Source organism: Plectropomus leopardus, chromosome 8 (genome assembly GCF_008729295.1).
Source record: "Plectropomus leopardus isolate mb chromosome 8, YSFRI_Pleo_2.0, whole genome shotgun sequence".
Lineage (NCBI taxonomy): Eukaryota > Metazoa > Chordata > Actinopteri > Perciformes > Serranidae > Plectropomus > Plectropomus leopardus.
This window is the reverse complement of record NC_056470.1, coordinates 24,586,249-24,606,280: the sequence shown is the minus strand read 5'-3', so window position 1 is coordinate 24,606,280 and position 20,032 is coordinate 24,586,249. Positions and strand designations below refer to the sequence as shown.

The 20,032-nt window shown below is 39.5% G+C and overlaps 1 protein-coding gene across 1 annotated transcript; it reads left to right on the top strand.

The window, feature by feature from the left end:
- Positions 1–730: 730 nt before the first annotated feature.
- LOC121946813 (sodium- and chloride-dependent GABA transporter 1-like) lies at positions 731–9,785 on the top strand. Its single transcript, XM_042491581.1, has 15 exons — positions 731–950; positions 1,921–2,303; positions 2,546–2,677; positions 2,819–2,919; positions 3,058–3,167; positions 3,311–3,443; positions 4,093–4,227; positions 4,326–4,429; positions 5,061–5,185; positions 5,361–5,473; positions 6,113–6,244; positions 6,477–6,579; positions 6,864–6,964; positions 7,128–7,295; positions 8,715–9,785. The coding sequence occupies exons 2-15, from the start codon at positions 2,072–2,074 to the stop codon at positions 9,153–9,155; spliced, it is 2,130 nt and encodes a 709-aa protein (XP_042347515.1). The 5' UTR covers positions 731–950; positions 1,921–2,071; the 3' UTR covers positions 9,156–9,785.
- Positions 9,786–20,032: the final 10,247 nt, after the last annotated feature.

Below are 20,032 nucleotides of genomic sequence, written 5' to 3'. Positions count from 1 at the left end.
TGGGTTTTGGACGATTACAGGCAGAGTTAGACAACCAGCCAATGTTCCCTCCCTTTATTGACGGGCTCCCTTTATCACAATTTGCCAGATTTGCAGACAGCCGCTGACTGGCCCTCACCTTCCAGATAGACGCTGTTTGGGACCTGATAAAGCTGCTTTATATTACCCCCCATATATTTCCATTTTGCACCTCGACCATACATTTCATTACTAGAGGGGAGGGGGTGCTCTTTTGGGGATGGAGGGGGGGCATGGGTGCACAGATAATTGCATTTTGAACAGTTGAATGCTTAGAGCGTTTAGGGGAAACAACCAAATTCAAGAAAATTTTAAAAGCCCCTAAAGTGACCAATATTTTTTTGGAATTATCTTAGTTTTTAGTCAGTTTGTGCATTGCAAAACTTGTCTATTTATGGGCAATCTTGGCCAAAAAATGTGAATATCTCTTTATTGGTGTTTATTGCAATTAAGGAGAAAGAGGAATTTGAAATATTAAAAAAGAATCGCTGCAAGTGCGCTGTCGGTGCAGCCTATAGATGAGGAAGAGGAGGAGGAGGAAGGAGGGAGGGGGGCGACTTTGAGATGACATTGAGGCTGTGTAGATGGGAGTTGAGTCTCTGGTTGTTGATGTTAGACAGTCGCACAAGGCGAAGCGGCTGCTGCCCGTGTTGATTCAGCCTCCTCCTCCTCCACCACCACCACCACCACCTCCTCCTCCTCCTCCTCTTCCTCCTCCTGGTCTTCAGCACTGCTCCCCGCTGGACAGCTCCTGCTTGGACACCTCTAACGCTGCATGGTCCCTTTAAGTCTTTTAATGGAAGTAAAATCTATTTATGTTGCAAGAAATATTGGGAGTTTACAACTTCATCCACAGGAGGAATCTACGGATACCTCGTTTCGAGATTTGTGGCAGGCAGCGTATCCTCGGCGGCACAGATCACACATTCATTGTGAGTAAACTGGCTGCTGAATTCTCGCCGTCTGTCTGTGTTTAAAAAGCTGCCAAATGCATGATTCTTCTTTTTCTCATTATTTGTCTTTGCAGCGATATTGAGTGAATTGTGAATGAGTCTTTTCAGTGTGTTGCTGGGGTCAATGTAACGACTGCATGATGGGTTCTGCACCGACACGCTACAGCCAATTAAATGCAGAATTGATTGCAGTTTTGCTCGTCTATTGGATGGCGCAAAAATGTGGAGACGCATTCTCGTGCGTTTAATAACATGTTTGGTTCTCAATTAATCGGGTAAAATGGGGTGGCTATTTGTGCAGCCTGATGCGTAAAGCTTTTACGCATTGGACATCCCTTTGTCTCCACTATGCGTTTTGTGTTCCAGTTTGTTTGAGACCTCTGTGTATCCCCGCTGTTTGCTTCTCCGTGTGTGGATAAGTGTTTGGGAGAATCTGCAGGTGGTAATTGGTGGACTCCACTTCATTATGCTTAATTATCATCGGCTATTTGCTATTGCTACGGTGCGTCTTGCCGCTTCAAGCGCATGTTTTGGGTGCTGTAATTTGTCTTAAAGTTTCCTTTTTTTCCCAGCGTTGATGTTGTTAATTCTTTTTTGGCTGATTTAATCGTAGACTTTATTTAGGCTATCATGTGTGTCCTGATCTGGCTTGGCTGCTGATAATTTACGCGCAATCTGTCGTCTGTGTTTTTAGTTATGGGAGCAAGTCCAGCATGACTTTGCCATCGGTTTGTTGGTGATATGAATGAAAATTGTGTCAGGGAGCCAAATGTTCATAAGATGTTTTATTGTGCGCTTTTTAAAAATGCATTGAATTGTATGATTGTGCCGAGGAGTAAACATAGTGTAAAAATGTATTTGCTTTACAAGGAATTAGCGCCTCATGCAAAAAAAAACAAAAAAAAAAAAAAAACCAAAACCGACCCAAATCCTCTATTCACGATTCCAGGTTAACGGCGACTGACGAGCCGTGTGTGCACAGGCTTCTCCAGACATTTGGTCCAAAGGTTAGGGTCTAAAACACCGCGAAGCTGCTGTCTACGTGGACTGGTGCTGAAGCCTCCCGTCCGACTGCCAGGACCTCTGCCAAATCCAGAGACATGGCGACGAACGGCACCAAAACGGATGGACAAGTCACAGAACTGAACGAGGTGGCCACTAATAATGACAAGCCCAAGTCACTGGACGTGAAACCCGATAAGCAGAAAAAGGAATTGCCTGATAGAGAGACATGGGCGGGAAAATTTGATTTCCTCCTGTCGTGTGTGGGTTATGCAATTGGACTGGGAAACGTATGGAGATTTCCCTATCTCTGTGGGAAAAACGGTGGAGGTAAACATGTTTTGTTTTTCCTCGTCACAGCTAATTTTAAGCATTCGGCTCCACGATGCACACAATCGAGCTTAATTGAGCGTGTCGATTACATGCAAAAAAAAAAAAAAAAAAAATCACAAACATTTATAACCTTTATTAATTCACGCTGTGCTGTGGTGTTTTAATTAGTGCATCAGTTCAGTTTCAACCTAAAAGTGGTCTCTTTTTTTGCATAACTTGATGTACTTTTGTCCATCCAGGAGCCTTCTTGATTCCCTATTTTTTGACCCTCATATTTGCTGGGGTCCCCTTGTTTCTACTGGAATGCTCCCTTGGTCAATACACCTCAATTGGAGGGCTTGGTGTGTGGAAACTGGCTCCTATGTTTAAAGGTACACATCGCTTAAATATTTCTGGACATTTGTGTCTTGATACCAGGTCTGTTAAATAATAAAAGCAATTTGGTGCTTAATAATGAGGATTTATGGGGGCCATAGTTTTACAACACTGCCTTATTTATTTCTGTATGATAGGTGTGGGCCTTGCAGCAGCTGTCCTGTCCTTCTGGCTTAACATTTACTACATTGTAATCATTTCTTGGGCCATTTACTACCTGTACAACTCCTTCACCACTGTAAGTATCACACAGTGTGCTCACGTGATTCATAAAAAGCTGGCATAGGGGTCAAGGTTGTTATATGATAAAGCTGTAAGGAATTTTAAAACACATAAATGTGTCAAAGAGGGGGAAAATGTCATTTTTGTTTTGCAGGAACTTCCATGGAGCTCATGTAACAATCCATGGAACACAGAAAAATGTTATACAAACTACTCCATTGCTGATACCACCAATCTCACCAGTGCTGTGATGGAGTTTTGGGAGTAAGATATTGACTGCTTTTTTTCACAACAGCACAGCTTTACCCTGCATGCATCCCCAAAATACAAAAAAGACGGCCTCCTCTGCTTCATGCTTATTTCACTGTGTGTATTATAGTCTCATTGTTGCTCGCTCTGACTTATAGGCGCAACATGCATGAAATGACTGATGGCTTGGAAAAACCAGGCCAGATTCGAGTGCCACTGGCAATAACACTGGCCATCGCCTGGGTCCTTGTGTACTTCTGTATCTGGAAAGGGGTTAGCTGGACAGGGAAGGTAAGCCAATATTTGGGTATCCAAGACTTCCTATGCTATGCTGGTTCTTAATAAGTAGTATGTGACAGCAATGCAATATTAATCAGTCTAATATCACCTCATCAATCATTCAGGCTACAGTCAGCATTGTCCAGATTGATTTTAAAATAAGAGACATCAAACAGTCATGTTCACTAATCCTGCTCTGCCTCATGGTGGCTCCTCTAAGTCCAATTCTCCTGACACGGTGTCTATGCTGAGTGTGGCTTCATGATAGGAGGAGCAACAAACAGCCATACGCTACAATCTGGTTTTGTCCTCTCCCTTCACTTCCACATTTTAAAAGTCTAATGCATCACATGACCATGACAAATAAAATTTGTTTTGGTCACAAACCCCCCCTGCTTACAAACTGCTAGCACAATGTCATAATTGCACAAGTGAAACTGCAGTCATGTATTTGCTCAATATTTGGTATGTATGTGTTGTATTTATGTATATATTTTTTTGTGTGTGGAAGAGAGAGACAAAGGAAATTAAATCTAGAAAATCTTAACATCCCTTGAAAATTTTCTAAATAGTGAGTGAATTTAAAAAATTACAAATTCTATATAATCATCATACATTTACTCAAGATTCAATGCTGATTCTGCCATCTCTTACTGTATAGGTCGTTTACTTCTCAGCTACATATCCCTACTTCATGCTGTTTATTCTCTTCATCCGTGGGGTGACTCTACCTGGAGCTAGAGAGGGAATTCTGTTCTATATCACCCCTGACTTTGAAAAGCTCAAAGAATCGGAGGTAATGACATATTGTCGTATGATTCATGCCTGTGTACTGCATGCCTGAGTGAGCAGAGCTCGGCATCACGTAGCTAAATGCTTGTGTTCCTTTGTCAGGTATGGCTGGATGCAGCTACCCAGATCTTTTTTTCCTATGGATTGGGATTGGGGTCACTTATAGCTCTGGGCAGCTACAACCCTTTCAATAACAATGTTTACAGGTAAGGCTGGTGATGATTCACCAGGAGAGTTACAATGCTGCTGAATTTAGAGCAAATTGCAAAAGCTGAAGATGGCAGTAATTAAACTGCTGCTATTTTACTGTATTGTACGCCCCTATTAAAGACCTTATTCAAGGATACTTGGTAAAAGCCCTTAAAGGGTCTTATTAATGTGAGTTGCTATCATGAGTATAATAACAATCTAAGGAGATAGCTGTTTCTTGCAGTCTGTGTGCGTGCAAGAGGGAAAAAAACAACAACTATGATTGCAAAGGCTGAGTGTTTTCTCCAGCAGCCCCATGGTTCTGGGTCACATAAACAATCAGTTACATAAAAATAGTTGCGTTCATTTTGTGTCCTTGTTTCAAATGGATCCATCTTTCTGCATCTATGCGTAGGAGAAATATGAGAATTTTTTATTATTTGTCACAAGGTCTTTGATGAAGTCTGTTTGTTTGTCATAGACAATAAAAATGATGCAAACATCTGTATGATCAAAAGGAATTAATAGCAGTAATGGATTTTCACAGTTACTTTTTCAGATCTCAGTCTCAGGGACGCTTGATACAGACAAAAAAAAAGTCAACTTAAATCTTTGACAACAGGCCTATTTTATATTTCCTCTCCCCAGAGACTCTATCATTGTGTGCTGCATCAACTCATGTACCAGCATGTTTGCTGGCTTTGTAATCTTCTCTATTGTTGGCTTCATGGCACATGTGACAAAGAAACCCATTGCCGACGTAGCAGCTTCAGGTAACTACAGATTGCACACATGCCTTCCTCTGTATCTGCACTAAACAAAAGTGCACTGTCACTGATGCTGTCTGCTTAATTTGTCTTCACTTCTATGTGAATATGTGTTTGCAGTCATAACAGCGTACTGCGAGAATAACCCTGATGAAATACGATTTTCATATTTACTATCCAGGTCCTGGCTTAGCTTTCCTGGCCTATCCAGAGGCTGTAACCCAGTTGCCAGTGTCTCCACTCTGGGCCATTCTGTTCTTCTCCATGCTGCTCATGCTGGGGATAGACAGCCAGGTAAGGGGCTTGGAGATGATCTGCTCATGGGCTGACCTAAATATTTAAATGTAGGTACATATCATGCAGCTCACCCCTGCTCTCTGCATGATAAGCATGCAATTTGCTTCTCGTGGACAGATATAGCTGAGCTTTGACATTAACTGTCAAGTCTTTTTAATGCAACTTTATCACCTCCATGTGCCCGCAGGTTTCCCTGTCTGTGTTTCTTTCTTTTGTGTATTATATTTGGGTTCGAACAAGGCCACGGAAACTAGAAAAAAATGTATATACGCAGAGCTGGGTATGACCACCAGCACTTCAAAGTAAAAGACATAAATTAAATTAAATAGTCTTTGCATAACAGAGCTATTACCAAAATGGCCTCCAAGAAGTGGATGCTTGGTCATTCAGAAGATTACGTTAGTGTTGCTGTCCCATGGTTTGGTGAACACTGCAACTCTTTGTCATTTGTCATCATCAGTCAGCCTGAGCACCAAAATAAAACTTGTTTGGGGGAGGATACATTTTGCAAAAAAATCCACAGGCCTCTACATGCTGCAAAAAAGATAAATATACTGCATATATTTAAAAAAAATGTGTCACAGGACATAAAAGCAGCAGCATATTCACACTTAATACTGTTTCTCTGTCCTTCAGTTCTGCACTGTTGAAGGCTTCATCACTGCTCTGGTGGACGAGTTTCCCCGAGCTCTTAGGAGTAGACGAGAGATCTTCATCGCGGTTGTCTGTCTGGTGTCCTATGTGATCGGACTTTCAAACATCACACAGGTACAGCAGGGGCAGCTCTCGTGTGTGAACCACTGACTATTAATGACACAGGATTAAACAAATGAGTAATAGAATTGAAAGATGTAATTAAAAGATACAAGTGAAATCTACTGTCTTTAGTGGGCATGAGCAATTCAAATGTTGACTTGTTCTCCTAATGGCACCAAATACAGTACCAGAGTGTGTTATGCTGTTTTATAACACTATAACACGTTCGTTTTTCTGTAACCAGGGTGGGATCTATGTGTTCAAACTGTTTGACTACTACTCTGCCAGTGGAATGTGTCTGCTGTTCTTGGTCTTCTTTGAATGCATCTCCATATCCTGGTGCTACGGTGTGTATCACTAGTGTTTCATGCAATATAGGAGCAGAATTATAATTAAAAAAATTTCTTCACAATTTCACAAATGAAATATCACATGTATGAAAGGTAAATACGAGGGTTAGAATGCATCACACCTATCCAGAGATTATTTGCTTCAAACGCTTTTCAGCCTCAAGGTCATGAGCACTCATGTGTTCCACCTCACTGTCCTCATCATCATGCATGGCAGACCGGCTGCAAATTGAAATAAATTGGATATGAATATTTTGATTGTAGATTCGTTTGTCTCACAGGTGTGAACAAGTTCTACGACAACATCCAAGAGATGATTGGGTACAAGCCCTGTATATGGTGGAAGCTGTGCTGGGTCGTGTTCACCCCTCTCATCGTCGGCGTGAGTACTCTGAACTAATACAACCGTACATCTAAAGTCATGGCATGAAAAATGAAACAATAAATAAAGTCAATATTACCTGCCCGCAGCCATGTCAGACCGAGACAGCGCTGCCTGCAGTCAGTGGTGTCAGGATGCATAAAGCGTCTCCTGTCTCCCACAGGGGGTGTTCTTGTTCAGCGCCATACAAATGGTTCCTCTCAAAATGGGAGACTATGTGTTCCCAGGCTGGGGTCAGGGAGTGGGCTGGCTCATGGCACTGTCCTCCATGGTTCTCATACCAGGGTACATGATCTATATGTATCTAGGACTCAAGGGCACTTACAAAGAGGTAAGCATGAATTGTCTGTTGGGTTTTTTAGGGTGAATTTCAGGGTGCATAGGCCTTGCTTGTTTGTGTTGCCAGATTTTTAGCTTAAGATCTGTTCTGTCTCTGTAAATGAACATATTAGGGTTGTTATGATACTGAAATTTCTAACTTTGGTACAATACCTTGAAAGACATCAGTATTTGATATCATTTTTGATACTTAAAGGAAATAAAGATAAAGCTGTATATTGGCAAGTAACTGGCGATTCAATACACAATATCATGATACAGGGATTACTGTTCAATATATTATGCAATATACTGCGTTGACATTAAAACTTTATATAAGATTTTTACGGTATAATAACCATCACAGAAAATATAATGGTTTCATGGTATTACACAATTATTATTATTATTGTTATTATTACCAGTAACAATGACCCTTAACTGAATGAAAATAGAAGAAAAATTGCTTAGTTTAAAAAATGCTATTTTGATTAAAAATTTGAACCAATTTTTAATACAAGTATGTGTGCATAGATGAAATTGCATTTAGTTTATCAATACATAGATAAGCTACATTGTAGCCATCAATTTTCATACCATGCTATACTGCAGTAACCCTAACTTCAATACTGTGAGCAGGGCAACATTTTGTGATTTTTTTAAATCTAATTTTATGAAACCTCTCATAGTGTAAAGAACAATCCCCTGTATTCCTAACATCTGAGTAAAAAAATTATTTTTTTGCATGCACTCAGAAAAGTGGGATCTGCATTTGTACTTATCATAGTCGATATGTTAGAAATAGAAAAGTCAAATGGCAGAAGCTAGATTACAACACTTATCTAGGGGTTTCAAACACAACACAAAATGAACCACTGCCACAAATGCTGCATGTAAATGATCAATACAATCTATGCAGTGTTTCTGAGAATCAATACAGTATCACAAAACATGCTATCCCGACACTCAATTGTGTTGATATTTTATTACACTCTTAATTGATATAATGTCCTTTAGTGACACTATCTATATATATATAATGTCACTAAAGGATAACTTTTTAAACATCTGTTTTATCTATAGCTTTAGTCTGTTTATCTCACTTCAATTATTTTTGTTGCAGCAAACTGTGTCTGGTGGACTGAAAAAGCAATTAATTTTATGGTTCTGCAAACTACCAAAAGTCTATTTTGTGTTTGCAATATTAATAATATGTATATAAAAAAACAACCAATACTGTCCGTGAGCTTACACTATCAATGATATTGCTACACAAAATTCTGTGATATCATATGGTATCATTTTTTCCCCACCGCTACGTGAAACCGTCTCAAACATTCACAATCTGTATGTATCGAGAGATTGATACTTTGACATAATTATAACAAATCCCCTTATTATATAAGTAATTTGTATTGTGTTTCTCTCCCAGCGACTTCGGATAATGCTGCAGCCTCCTGCAGTTGTCAGGCGTCAGGAGAATGGACCTGAGCAACAGGCGGAAACCAACACCGCTAACCTGTCCAGCCCTGCCAATCCATCCAATCCCGCTAGCCCTGCCAACCCAGCTCCGGCAAACCCTGCCAGCCCCACCAATCCAGCTCCTGTCAACTCAACCAGCCCCGTGACCCCCGCTAATCCGGCTCCTCCGCCGGCGAATCCAGCCACTGCCACTAGCCCCGTGAACCCGGCAACTAGCCCCGCTCCCACCATCACTACCACTACCACCACAGCCAGTCCGGCTAACCCCACCACTACAACTGTTAGCCCGACCAGCCCACCACCAAACCCAGCGAGCCCAACGGAGCCCGTAAATCCCCCGAACCCAACAAGCCCGACCTCTAACCTGACCAATGCCGAGGCCAACGTGTAGACAACAAAGAAACCCTCATGGAGCATGTAGACAAAAAGAGAACATTACAAAGGACTTCCAAGATTTTAATTGATTCACCTACCTCCAGGGGCAATATGTGATCAAAACAGATTTTCAAACCATGTTTAATTTTTCTGCATTTGTAAAACCAAGCCAATGATGTCTTATTGTTGGTTTGGATTCTGAAAACAATATCAAAGACTGTTAGTGTTCACAAATACAACCATAAATCCGAGTTTAAAAAAGGTGTAAACATACTGTGTAATACTGTGAGAAAAGAAAAAAATATAGAGATATAGATTAGAGATTTGTTGAATATCTTCATGAATCAAGTAAATACCGTGTGAATATAGTAGATGAAGTAGTGAACAAAATTGACATCATTGAAGAGTGCAAGTGGATGGCGTCAATTTTATTGTGGATGTTTACTAAACCTCACACAGTTGTCTATTTTCCAAACGTTGCACTCTGTGAGGTAAACTACAGGCCACAAGGCGAACGGGGAGTAAGCACAATGCCAATAAGAAGTTCATGTTTAGGAGCTCTGGAGAAATCCAGTATTTGTTGCAAAAGATTTTGTGTGTGAGAGAGACTGTTATTTTTTCCTTCCTTTTTTTTCGGTAAAAAAGAAAAAACAAAAAAAAGGGAAAACTTTTATGTGATCAAAAACATTTTTAGAATTATTTTTAGGATGTTTTATACTATATGTGTTGTGATGGAGGACCAAAATCAATAGGCAGACAAAAGCAAAAACTATGCTATTTAGTGTTCGGTTGGCAAAGCACAGGGTACAAAGAAGTACAATAAAGAGAAAAAAAAGCACAGGGTTAGAAAAGTGATTTACAAACATCGACTATCCCTTAATGCTGACAGTCAATCCTGTTTACGTTTTGCATGCTTTCCTCAGGAACATCAGTGACTAATTTCTGAAATGTCTCCTGACAAACAAACAAAAAAAAGAAGAAAAAAAGAAAATGAACAGAGACGGCCTTAAGCCAGAACACCAATTTCATCTAAGCCATAGTCTGTTTACACGACTGGGCAGAACTACAAAATACAACTTTGTATGCTAGCACAAAAACCTGGACCAACTCTGTGTTTAAGTACAGTCATTATTTTTATTTATGTGTAATGATCAATCATAGTTTGATCAATATGTATTCAGCAATACATATGTAGATGTATAAGTGCAGGCCAGTAAGCAAGTGGTCTGTTTCTCTTTTTGTTTATGTTGTCTTTGCTTTACTAGTGAAAAGCACAAAGCTTTAATTTCCCCAGACTTTTGCCATGGCGTGTTAGGACAATGTTAGTTTGCTTCTATGGCAGCTACTGTGAAAGGCATCTGGTTGAACAGAACATGTTTACTTTGAAAAGCAAAACAACTGAGCGAAAATGTGAAATGGCTACAGTTCATGTCCTGTGCATTTTGTATAAAGTTAACTCTACCACAGTTTTCTCTGGAACTTTGTTGTAAAACTGTACCGTGTAAAACATGTAACTGTGAATGTCTGTAATACATTGGAAGTTATTGTCTAAATGTTGAAACAATGGAGTTGCTGTTTTCTGCAATAATATTTTGATCACAGAAGCTAAAGCACATATCTTACAGAAATATACGAAATGATGATGACAATGAAGATACTGACGATTATATTAAAAATAGAAACTATGTCTAGTAAAACAATATTGTTTTGTATATTTTTAACTGTCTCACTGCCTAATGTAAAACATAATATAAACATGATATGTATCTAAATGGTGTCACATGATAAAGCACGATTGTTATGTTATACAAACAGAAAAAGACTGAAAAAATAAAGAGTTATAGAAAATATAAATACAATACATGCCTGGCGATATGTCCCTTATAGCATGTGTGTTTAAAGTAGCGGCCCCCATGCTTTTCAACACTGTTATCAGGAAATTAGGTCAACCCAACTATCCTATCAAAAGATGTATGCTGCGCTGAATCCTCCCGCAGTAATTGGTTATTGTTCCCTCTCTTGTAGATAAACCCTGTTGTTGTCCGTAGAGTATTTCTAGTCAATAGACACAGGAAAATCTGAGACCAATAAAATCAAAAGCAGGGATTAGGTGGGAAACAATGTGTAGTTGGATTCATTTTTTCTTTAGTTAAAATGAGGCCAGGTGTGTAAAATGAAACAAAACCTTTTGGGTGAATATGACACCCTGCTTAACTCTAACGTTATGGTGAAAAGGAACTTAACATTACAATAAAAAAAGAAAAAAAAAACATCAAAAGAGAATGAGAGAAAAGCGTCCGAGGCCCTTCCTTGTGGTTTATTGAGTGTCAGAAACACAAGCTGATAGAGAGGCCTCAGCAAGAAAAACATCACCACAGAACAGCTCTTGCCCCGGGGCCTGGCGTGCCCACCCGCCCCATCTCCCCAACCTCTTATGGCTCTGTGTGTGTTTATGTGTGTGTGCCTGCATCTTCTCCCCCACCTCCTGCAGTTGCTGCTTCCATTAGTTTCCAGTGTGATAAAAGAGACGGCACCAGCTGACACCACCACAATGACTCGCCGTGGATAAAAGAATGAGATGTCCCCTCTAGTAGCTTGTGGCGAACTGTGTGTCTGTGTGGGGGGGGGCAGCAAGGAGGAAAGAGAGGTTATAGGGACAGAAAGCTATGTGTTTGTGTGGACCGGGGTTTGAATAATGCCTCTCATGGCAGCTCATATAAACTAGCCCCTGATGGATGGCTTACTAGCCTCCTTTATTCCCAGTTGTGTAATTTAGCATCATTACCTATGAAAACCAGTCACCACCGAGACAAGTTAAACCGATGTCTTATGTCTGAGAGAGCCATTGATCATCATTTTCGGTAGGGGAGGACAGGGAGGAGGAAGCTCTTGATTAGTTGGGAGCAATCTTGCAGAACACAATTAGTCTTAGGTTATAGGGCCGGCAATTTGCAGCAGCTTCAGCAGTGATGGATTAAACTTCTTTAAAAAAAATGTATTACCAATATTTTTATATGCTGAAAAAGAAATGTTTTTTTCTGTGCTTTTACTTGGACACAAAACGTTTTGGTTTTCTACAAGAGTGGATGTTTAAAGAGTTGGCCTATTTGTGAATATTTGCTGACATCCCAGTGTTATGCTGAATTCTGTGACCCATCGATTGTGTGACCTGATGAAGAATTTTGGTTTCATCCCTGCTTATCATAGTGGCTTACTGTGTTTTGTCACCAAAAAAGGTGCCTCCAAATTATTTACGTACTTCCAAAAAATTGATGGCAGCAACAAAACATTGTAACTCTATAATTAGAATAGCTATGATGGCACAATGGCAGCAATTACTATAGGTCTGTCTATAGAGCAGGCTGTTATCTTGCACTGTTCATGATACCTAGGATAAGTTATGTACCAGAATTTGTAAATAACCCATGTAATCATGAGCTAGTTATTTGTGTATAACCCACATAATCAGGACGGCTGGAATAACATGACCAATGAGCTGACGAGAGGAAAGAAGGACGTCGTGTGAAGAGTAAAACCCCACATATGAAAGCAGGATGCAGTGGTGGATGGGTCAAACCAACACTGGACTTGCAACTTGGAGACGGGTTATAACTTTACATTTAGAGATTAATGTGACTGCCATTCGTGGGACGCTAATATGTTAGGAATCATATTAACTGTCATGTGCATTTTGCGGAAGATATCATAAGAACCGTTGTGTAACAATTTATTGTTTAGAGCAATAACACCTCACAAATAAATATTTGGTCAGTCCATCAGTCTTGTTCCTGGAACTGACACTGATTCCTTGACTCTTGAGTGTCAAGGAATCTAATGGGTCATAGCAGCAATTACATCCCATCCCGTTTATTCTTAGGTGGCAACCTCTAATGACTGTGGCAATTATCGTGGGAGCAAGGGATGAAGTCAGGCAACCTAATATAAAGAGCAACAATGTCCACATAGGGTTGGACCATAGATGTATAATGAGAACTGGATACAGTTTTGGAGACAGAGGCTGTTTACTCTCTATGAAAGTTAAAAAAAAAAGTTTGACTTCCCGGTATAAAATTCAATTATCCTTCCCATTTTTTCCACATCGTTGGGCCCATAGAGCAAGCATGCCAGGAACATTGCCTTCCAGTTTTTCCTTGAAATGATTTAATCTTGCGGCTATTCAAAACTTTCAAAATGTTATCAGACCAAATGGATCAAATCCTGATAGTGAAACAAGTCAATTTGCAGGGGTTGTGATGCTAAAAAAAATGTACCAACTGATTTGCAGTCATTCAATGTAGGTCTATGAGAAAAAGTGTTTTGGGCATGATGACATCATGTGACCAAAAGTTGTAGTTACATGGTTTGGCCAATATGTCAAATTCAAAGTCAGACACACTTTCTGGGACGCACCTTCTAGGTGCATGGGTCAAACAACAACAGGAGTTTCCTCCAGGAGAGACTATTACACAGAGTAGTGAATTGTAGTGTGTCACATTACATTACATTAAGTCAGTAAAAATCATACTTATTTTAAGCCAAAACGTGATCTTTTTTCTAAGCATTATCAGGTAGTTTTGGTGCAACTGCTACTGCTTCAAACTGATGACCACATGTTTATAACTGTGGCCGTTAAAGTCATACACGAGCTCTTCTGTTGTCCAGTGTCAGTGGCGTTTAATTTAGGAAACGCACCTGTGGATCATATCAGAGAAAAAATGGTGGCCAAATTGGTGTTGATGTTCAAACCGCCTACATTTCAATACGAGTCTTTTAATTATTCTGTTTTCATTTTGTCAGCCATTGTTCATCAGACAGTTTTCTCTTTTTTGCCTTAATGAGCAAATAATATGGAACCCCCTCCCAAAGTCTGGGGGAGTGTCATTTTCATTTCCTGTCTCATAATGTGGACGATATGAAGCCCACTGATTCTGTAACTATGATTAAGGGGAATATAAATAAATTTGACCATGCACTGACACTATGCATTAGGTGTGTATCTGTATCAGCAGTGTACACATTAATTGATATAAATTAGCATTAATTAATGTGACTCTTCTTTTTTTCATGCACAGTCTCTGAGCTTATCAGCTCCATTTTGTGGCCAGATCTAAGCAAGGGGACATTGTTTGGTGTTTAGCATTTCTTGGCACTCTGTCGTGAGCCTATTTTTAAAGTTAAAAAGTGCTCGCAGTGTGGCCGCAAGAGAGGACACTGAAGAAGCAAACTGGTGATCCATGATGCTTTTATGAAAGGATGACAGAACGCTACAGCTTATAAACTCACACAGGCTGCAATGATTAATCCACATAGCCCACTTAGAGCACGAAAAACGAATTCTGCTGTGAAGATGAAAAGGCTGATAATTATGTTTATACTTTCTCTGTTTTTAACCCCAGTGCCAAAGGATTTTCTTAATCGTAACGCCCTATTGGGTTTATGTTGTTGTGGGTCACCGAACCTGCATATTTTTGATGTGGATTTTGTGTGATCATTTGTGACATTTTTTCCTCTGATGCATTTGGTTTGCCCCAGACTCTCTGTCTGAGGTACACTCACCCGAGAATTCAAAGCAAATACATTAATGAATAACTAATCTTTGCAGATGCATGAATCTACATATCAATGTAATCAGAGGATGTTGTGTGCATGGCTATTTCCAGCAGAGGGGCTGAGAGGATGTCAAGCATGCAAAGCCTCTCTGCATATATGCTAATTGGGCTCCATTTTCCAATCTGAATATGAACCTTGCTGAAATTAACTTGTTTACCACCTCACTCCTAAGGTGTCTTTTTTGCACACAAACTGGACTGCTGCTTTACATTTTTGCTGTGCAGCTGGGTGGGATCTGAGATTACCGGGTGCATTCTGGGACATGTGAAATATGTGGATTCCTGATGATTTTGCTGTTTGATAGTGTGCTCTCGTGACACAGCAAATATGGTGGTTACTTCAGGCAACGATGCTTGGAGGCAAGTGGAGCATACGATTTCTGTACGGATGCAAATGTCAGATTCTGAGGCCTATGCCAAAGAGGTTACCCTGTCACAAATCATAAGGGCTTATCACACTCACTGTAGGAAAACCTATGGGTTTGAATTAACAATCCGCCTCTTCTGGAAATTATACAGACCCTTCAAAAATTTACATTACATGCCCTTCCCCCCATCTTGCCTCTTTTAGCAGCTCATAAACCTACAATATCGTGGAGAAACCTGTACCTGCCCGTCTCATCTGGTGTCTAATAAAAATATCTTACTGAATCTTACTTCTCTTCTGTATTTCTGTGTAAACAACGGTACAGTTTTCCCATGTAATACAAAAAAAGGGGATAACATTTTCAATCAAGGAATATTGCAAAAAAGCAACTGTGATTCAAATGAATCTGTGAGAGTGAATTTAAAGTCACAATAAAGAGGACAATTTTAGCTAATCAAGAGACTGTCCCCCTGCTACTTTCAGTTTGCTGTAGCGCTTCTTGTCTTTTGTCACAGCTTATAACATCTCCCCAATGTGCCAGGGGCTTATGGGGGAGTCATTGTAGATTACTGCCTGGGTCAAACACTGAATGCAAATCAGGCCGAGGAATAGGCGAAGTGAAACACTGAAAAAAAGGGTGCAGGAAATATCTAGAAAAGAACGGCAACCTTTTTCCTATTCTATGAATTTGTCATAAACTCTAAATTTCAGGTGTGTTTTTGCATGTATATATTTTTAAAGAAACAATAATTGAGCCAATGATTTCTAATATCAATCGACTATTTTCAAAGCCAGCTAATTTACAGGACTTGAATAGTCCATGCCAAACATAAGCCAAGGGGAGAAATTCCACATGGTGAGCAAGACATGTTATTCTGCCTGGATGTCACGCACAGTGGGTGCTCTGGATGATCTTGTGCCCTGATGTGAAGCTAGTGGGAGGAAGGGCTAGCTCTCCAGTGAAGCTCCTCTAATGGCTTCCTCCTGGATTCCCTGCCCAAAGGGTTTCAGGCCCTGTGCTCTACCCAGGGCCTCTTTAGGCTGTGGGACTTTGATAATAGCTGACAAATAAAAAACTCTGCCAACATCAAATAGAGTTATTTGTTTCGCTGCTCTAACACAGAAATGACAACAAAAGAAATGTACTTGGCATTCCACTGAATTTCATTATTCTGCAGCTAATCTCTTGGAACTTAACCTGCACTGACTGGCAATGCACCTGTGTGCATTTACAGTATCTGCAATATGTGTGTTTTTTGTAGACGCATGTAACATGTTTGTGCACACAGTTTGCATGAACGGTTGCATGCACATGTGTGTTCATGGCTGTGTTAATGTGCACATGGATTCATTGTATGTGAATGTGTACAAGTACTCCTGTTAATTGTAAAGACAAAACCAGGCAGCTGCTCCAGGCGCAGCTTCAGTAAAGACCTGCATTCTAAATGAGTTCTGTCAGATTACGCCAGCACACACTTAACACTTAACTCCTCGGGATGTTGGCTGAGTCTCCTCCGTTTACTACAGCTGGGAACTGAAAGCGAGGTGGAAGGTGAAAAGCAGGTGGAAGTTCATGACCCCAAACTATCATTTTTTTTAAAAGGGTCAGTGTGTAGAATTTAGGGGGATATACTGGCAGTATATACATATAAAATAGTGCGTATGTTACATAAGCATGTATGTAATCAGCGGATAATGAGAATCATTGTGTTTTTGTTATCTTAGAATGAGCCATTCATATCTACATAGGGAGTGGGTTGTCATCTATGGAGATCGCCATTTTGTACCACCATGTTTCTAAACTAGCCCACAAAGAACAAACTAAACACTAGCTCTAGATGGGGCCATTCATTTTTTTGTGTCGGCCATCGTACTTAACAGCCCCTGTGCATCATGCGGCATCTCAAAAAAAGTGATTTGTTCAGTGAAACCGCTTGTCTTCAGTGTTTTACCAGTTTCAATCACGGAGTCCGTTTGTTTGGGAGAGGAGGAGACCTCTGCAGATAAATCGGCTCATAGTTAAAACTTCCTGAACATCTAGATCTTATATTATCAGAGAAAAAAGGTGAACACATATTAGCACGCTGAACATGGTAGGAGTAACACTGATTTGAAATGTGGAACAGCTTTTTTCAGTTTTAATCACTTGGTCCATTTCTTTTAGAGAGACCTGTGCAGCCAATTAGGCTCTCTGGTAAAAACCTCCTCAACATAAACACTGAGAAAAATCTAACCAGGAGAAGTTTCAGGTAGTTGCAGTCTTCACATATAGTCATATATAGTTTATAATTCAAATAGTTTAAATATATATATAGTTTAAGAAAATTCAGTCTATGGAAGCAGGTCAATTATATTTCAATAACTGTTGGAAAAGGGGTGAGATTTAATAAGTTTGCACTTCTACCCACTCCTTTTCAGATATGTCTGTGTGTTTGTGTATGTTTATATGTATGTTCATTCTCTCCTTTCCTTTCTTGACATCTTAGAAATAAATTTAAATTCAATTCAAACAGATGCCACTATGTACCCCCAAATCTTACACACAGTTGCTTTAAAATAATCTGTTGAGTAAATTAGAGCCAAGCAAATACTCTTGTGTCTTATTCTGACACATAATTGATGTGTATATACTGTAGGAGAGAATCACAGTTTCATTGCATTTGATTTTGTAAAAACAAATGCTGATTTGATTATTTCTGGCACTTTGTGATATGCAAATGTAGCCAAGTGACCTCCACACGTGCTTTGGAGGCATTATTCCTTCTGTTGCATGGCATTTTCACTCATGTAGTTTTGCCTTTGACTGCACATTATGACTGCAGAATAAGGCACAGATATTTAAGCCGACCCACACGCATAAATACCCCCCTCCCTTCAAAAACTAACCATATACTGAAACAAAACACGAGACACGTACAGTGCTATGCTCTGGGAGACATTTTGAAGGCCTGTTAAGAGGCAGTTTACTCTTTCTGACACGTACAAAACACACAGGCAACTTTTATAGAAGCACTGTCATATGCAAACAAGCTCATTCATTCCCTGTTTGTCTCACTCTCTTCCTTAAACAGCATACACACACAGGCACACACACGATGATTAAGAGGTCTGAGGGCCTTCAGGGCACGCTTGGACTTAGGGCTGCAGTGAATCATAGCTATGATGTGGTGCATGCTTTCTATTCTGATCTGTCAGAGAGGTTTGGGAACTGTGCTCACTGATGAGTGAGCTGGACCAGGCAGGGCCACAGCGGCCTGCCCGGTCTGTCCTTTCTCCTCCTCAGGCACCCCGGCCATGCACTCTCCCTCCCCTAACCTAAACAGTGACAGGTAAGATGCCCTGAGAACAGTCTGCACACACCACATGGCTGAGAGACACAGCAGGGGTCAATGAGGTCAAGAAACAGCCAAACAGTGGAGCAAGCAGAGCACAATCATGGCTGTTAACTCACTAAGACACACAATAACAACATAACCAACTTCTATTCAGTAGCACATGAGACATACTGTTGATGCCAAATAAATACAAAGCATGTCTGGATATTTAATATAAAAAGATTCCAGATTAAGCCTAAAACATTTAAGGTACACATCATGGTGTATTTAATTTTTTGGATGAACGTGCATCTGCATATTATTGTTTAAAAAAATTTCAAATTCATCATTAAATCACAAATCACTTATAAATATAAATTATTGGGTACAATTGTGTTTTTTTGTTTGTTTTTCTGCTACATATAATGACGCAATGTTATAATATAATCTTTGGGTCAAGTTTAACATCTGTTTTCTCAGTATACACACAGATCCACATTGTGCCTGTATGCAAATGAAAATAAATCCTCTACTGCCACTTTAAGGTCATGATTCAGGACACTTTTTGGCTCTATGAACTGTCATAATTTGTTTGTATTTTTTTATTTAATTGTCTTTTTAACTTTTATTATACCAGGAATATTGCCATTTAGATTCAACATCTCCTTTACGGGGGTGTCCTTGCCAAGAAAGCAGCATAAAAAGTTTCATATAAAGTAAAAAAAACAAACTTAAAACAGAAATAATATAATATAAGTATAAAATCTTCATAAAACACACACTTTTTTTGTCACTATAAGCATGAGAAGTTTAGAATCATTTAAAAATCCAAACTTTGTTCAAAAACATCAAATTGACATCAGTTAGATGATGCTGGTTCAGTCAAACTTTTGCTTGTAGTTTAAGAGATTTTCCAAACTTAACAATGTTCCAGTTTGTTTCATGACAATTTGGTTAAAAACAAAGAAACTGTGGACATGAGATATACTCGTGCCTATCCCAGCAATCATTGAGATAAATTGGACACAGCACTGAAAGCTCATACATCGTTAGGGCTATTTTAGGTGGAGCAACAAATGTGTTGACATATAAGATGTCACTGTAAAAAACTGAAACTTTTACTGAGAAGTATAACTTAATTTCTGAACATTATCTCTGATCCTAAAACTTTATTTATACCTCAAATCCCCATTGTGTGCATTGTGCTACCTGTGTGGTGCACTTTTTCATGGCCCACACATTCACTACTTGTGTTTAATTAAACTGAAGGAATTTAAACTGCAACAAAGGACGTATTTAAATTGTTACATACAAATCCTACTTTATAATAACGTAAAGGTAATATCACAAAAATATAACCACGCAACAGTAGAAATGCACTTGATGAATGAGGTCCAAGTTCTAGAAAAATCGTCAGTGTATCCTAATACCTTGAAGTAATTTAAAAGTTAATCGGTGGCTGCCCTTTTCACTATATTATGTCATTATATTCTAATATATTCTTGCTAAATCAAGGATGAAATTCAAGTCGATATTCCATAAAAATAGGACCCCAGATGTGAGTTTGGAAGTATCAAATAGGTCCGACAATATGAAGGGAGGC

Coding starts and splice junctions, on each gene's coding strand:
- LOC121946813 (XM_042491581.1), top strand. CDS start 2,072: ATGGCGACGAACGGCACCAAAACGGATGGACAAGTCACAGAACTGAAC. Junction 2,678..2,818: donor ACTGGCTCCTATGTTTAAAG/GTACACATCGCT, acceptor TCTGTATGATAG/GTGTGGGCCTTGCAGCAGCT. Junction 6,965..7,127: donor TCACCCCTCTCATCGTCGGC/GTGAGTACTCTG, acceptor TGTCTCCCACAG/GGGGTGTTCTTGTTCAGCGC.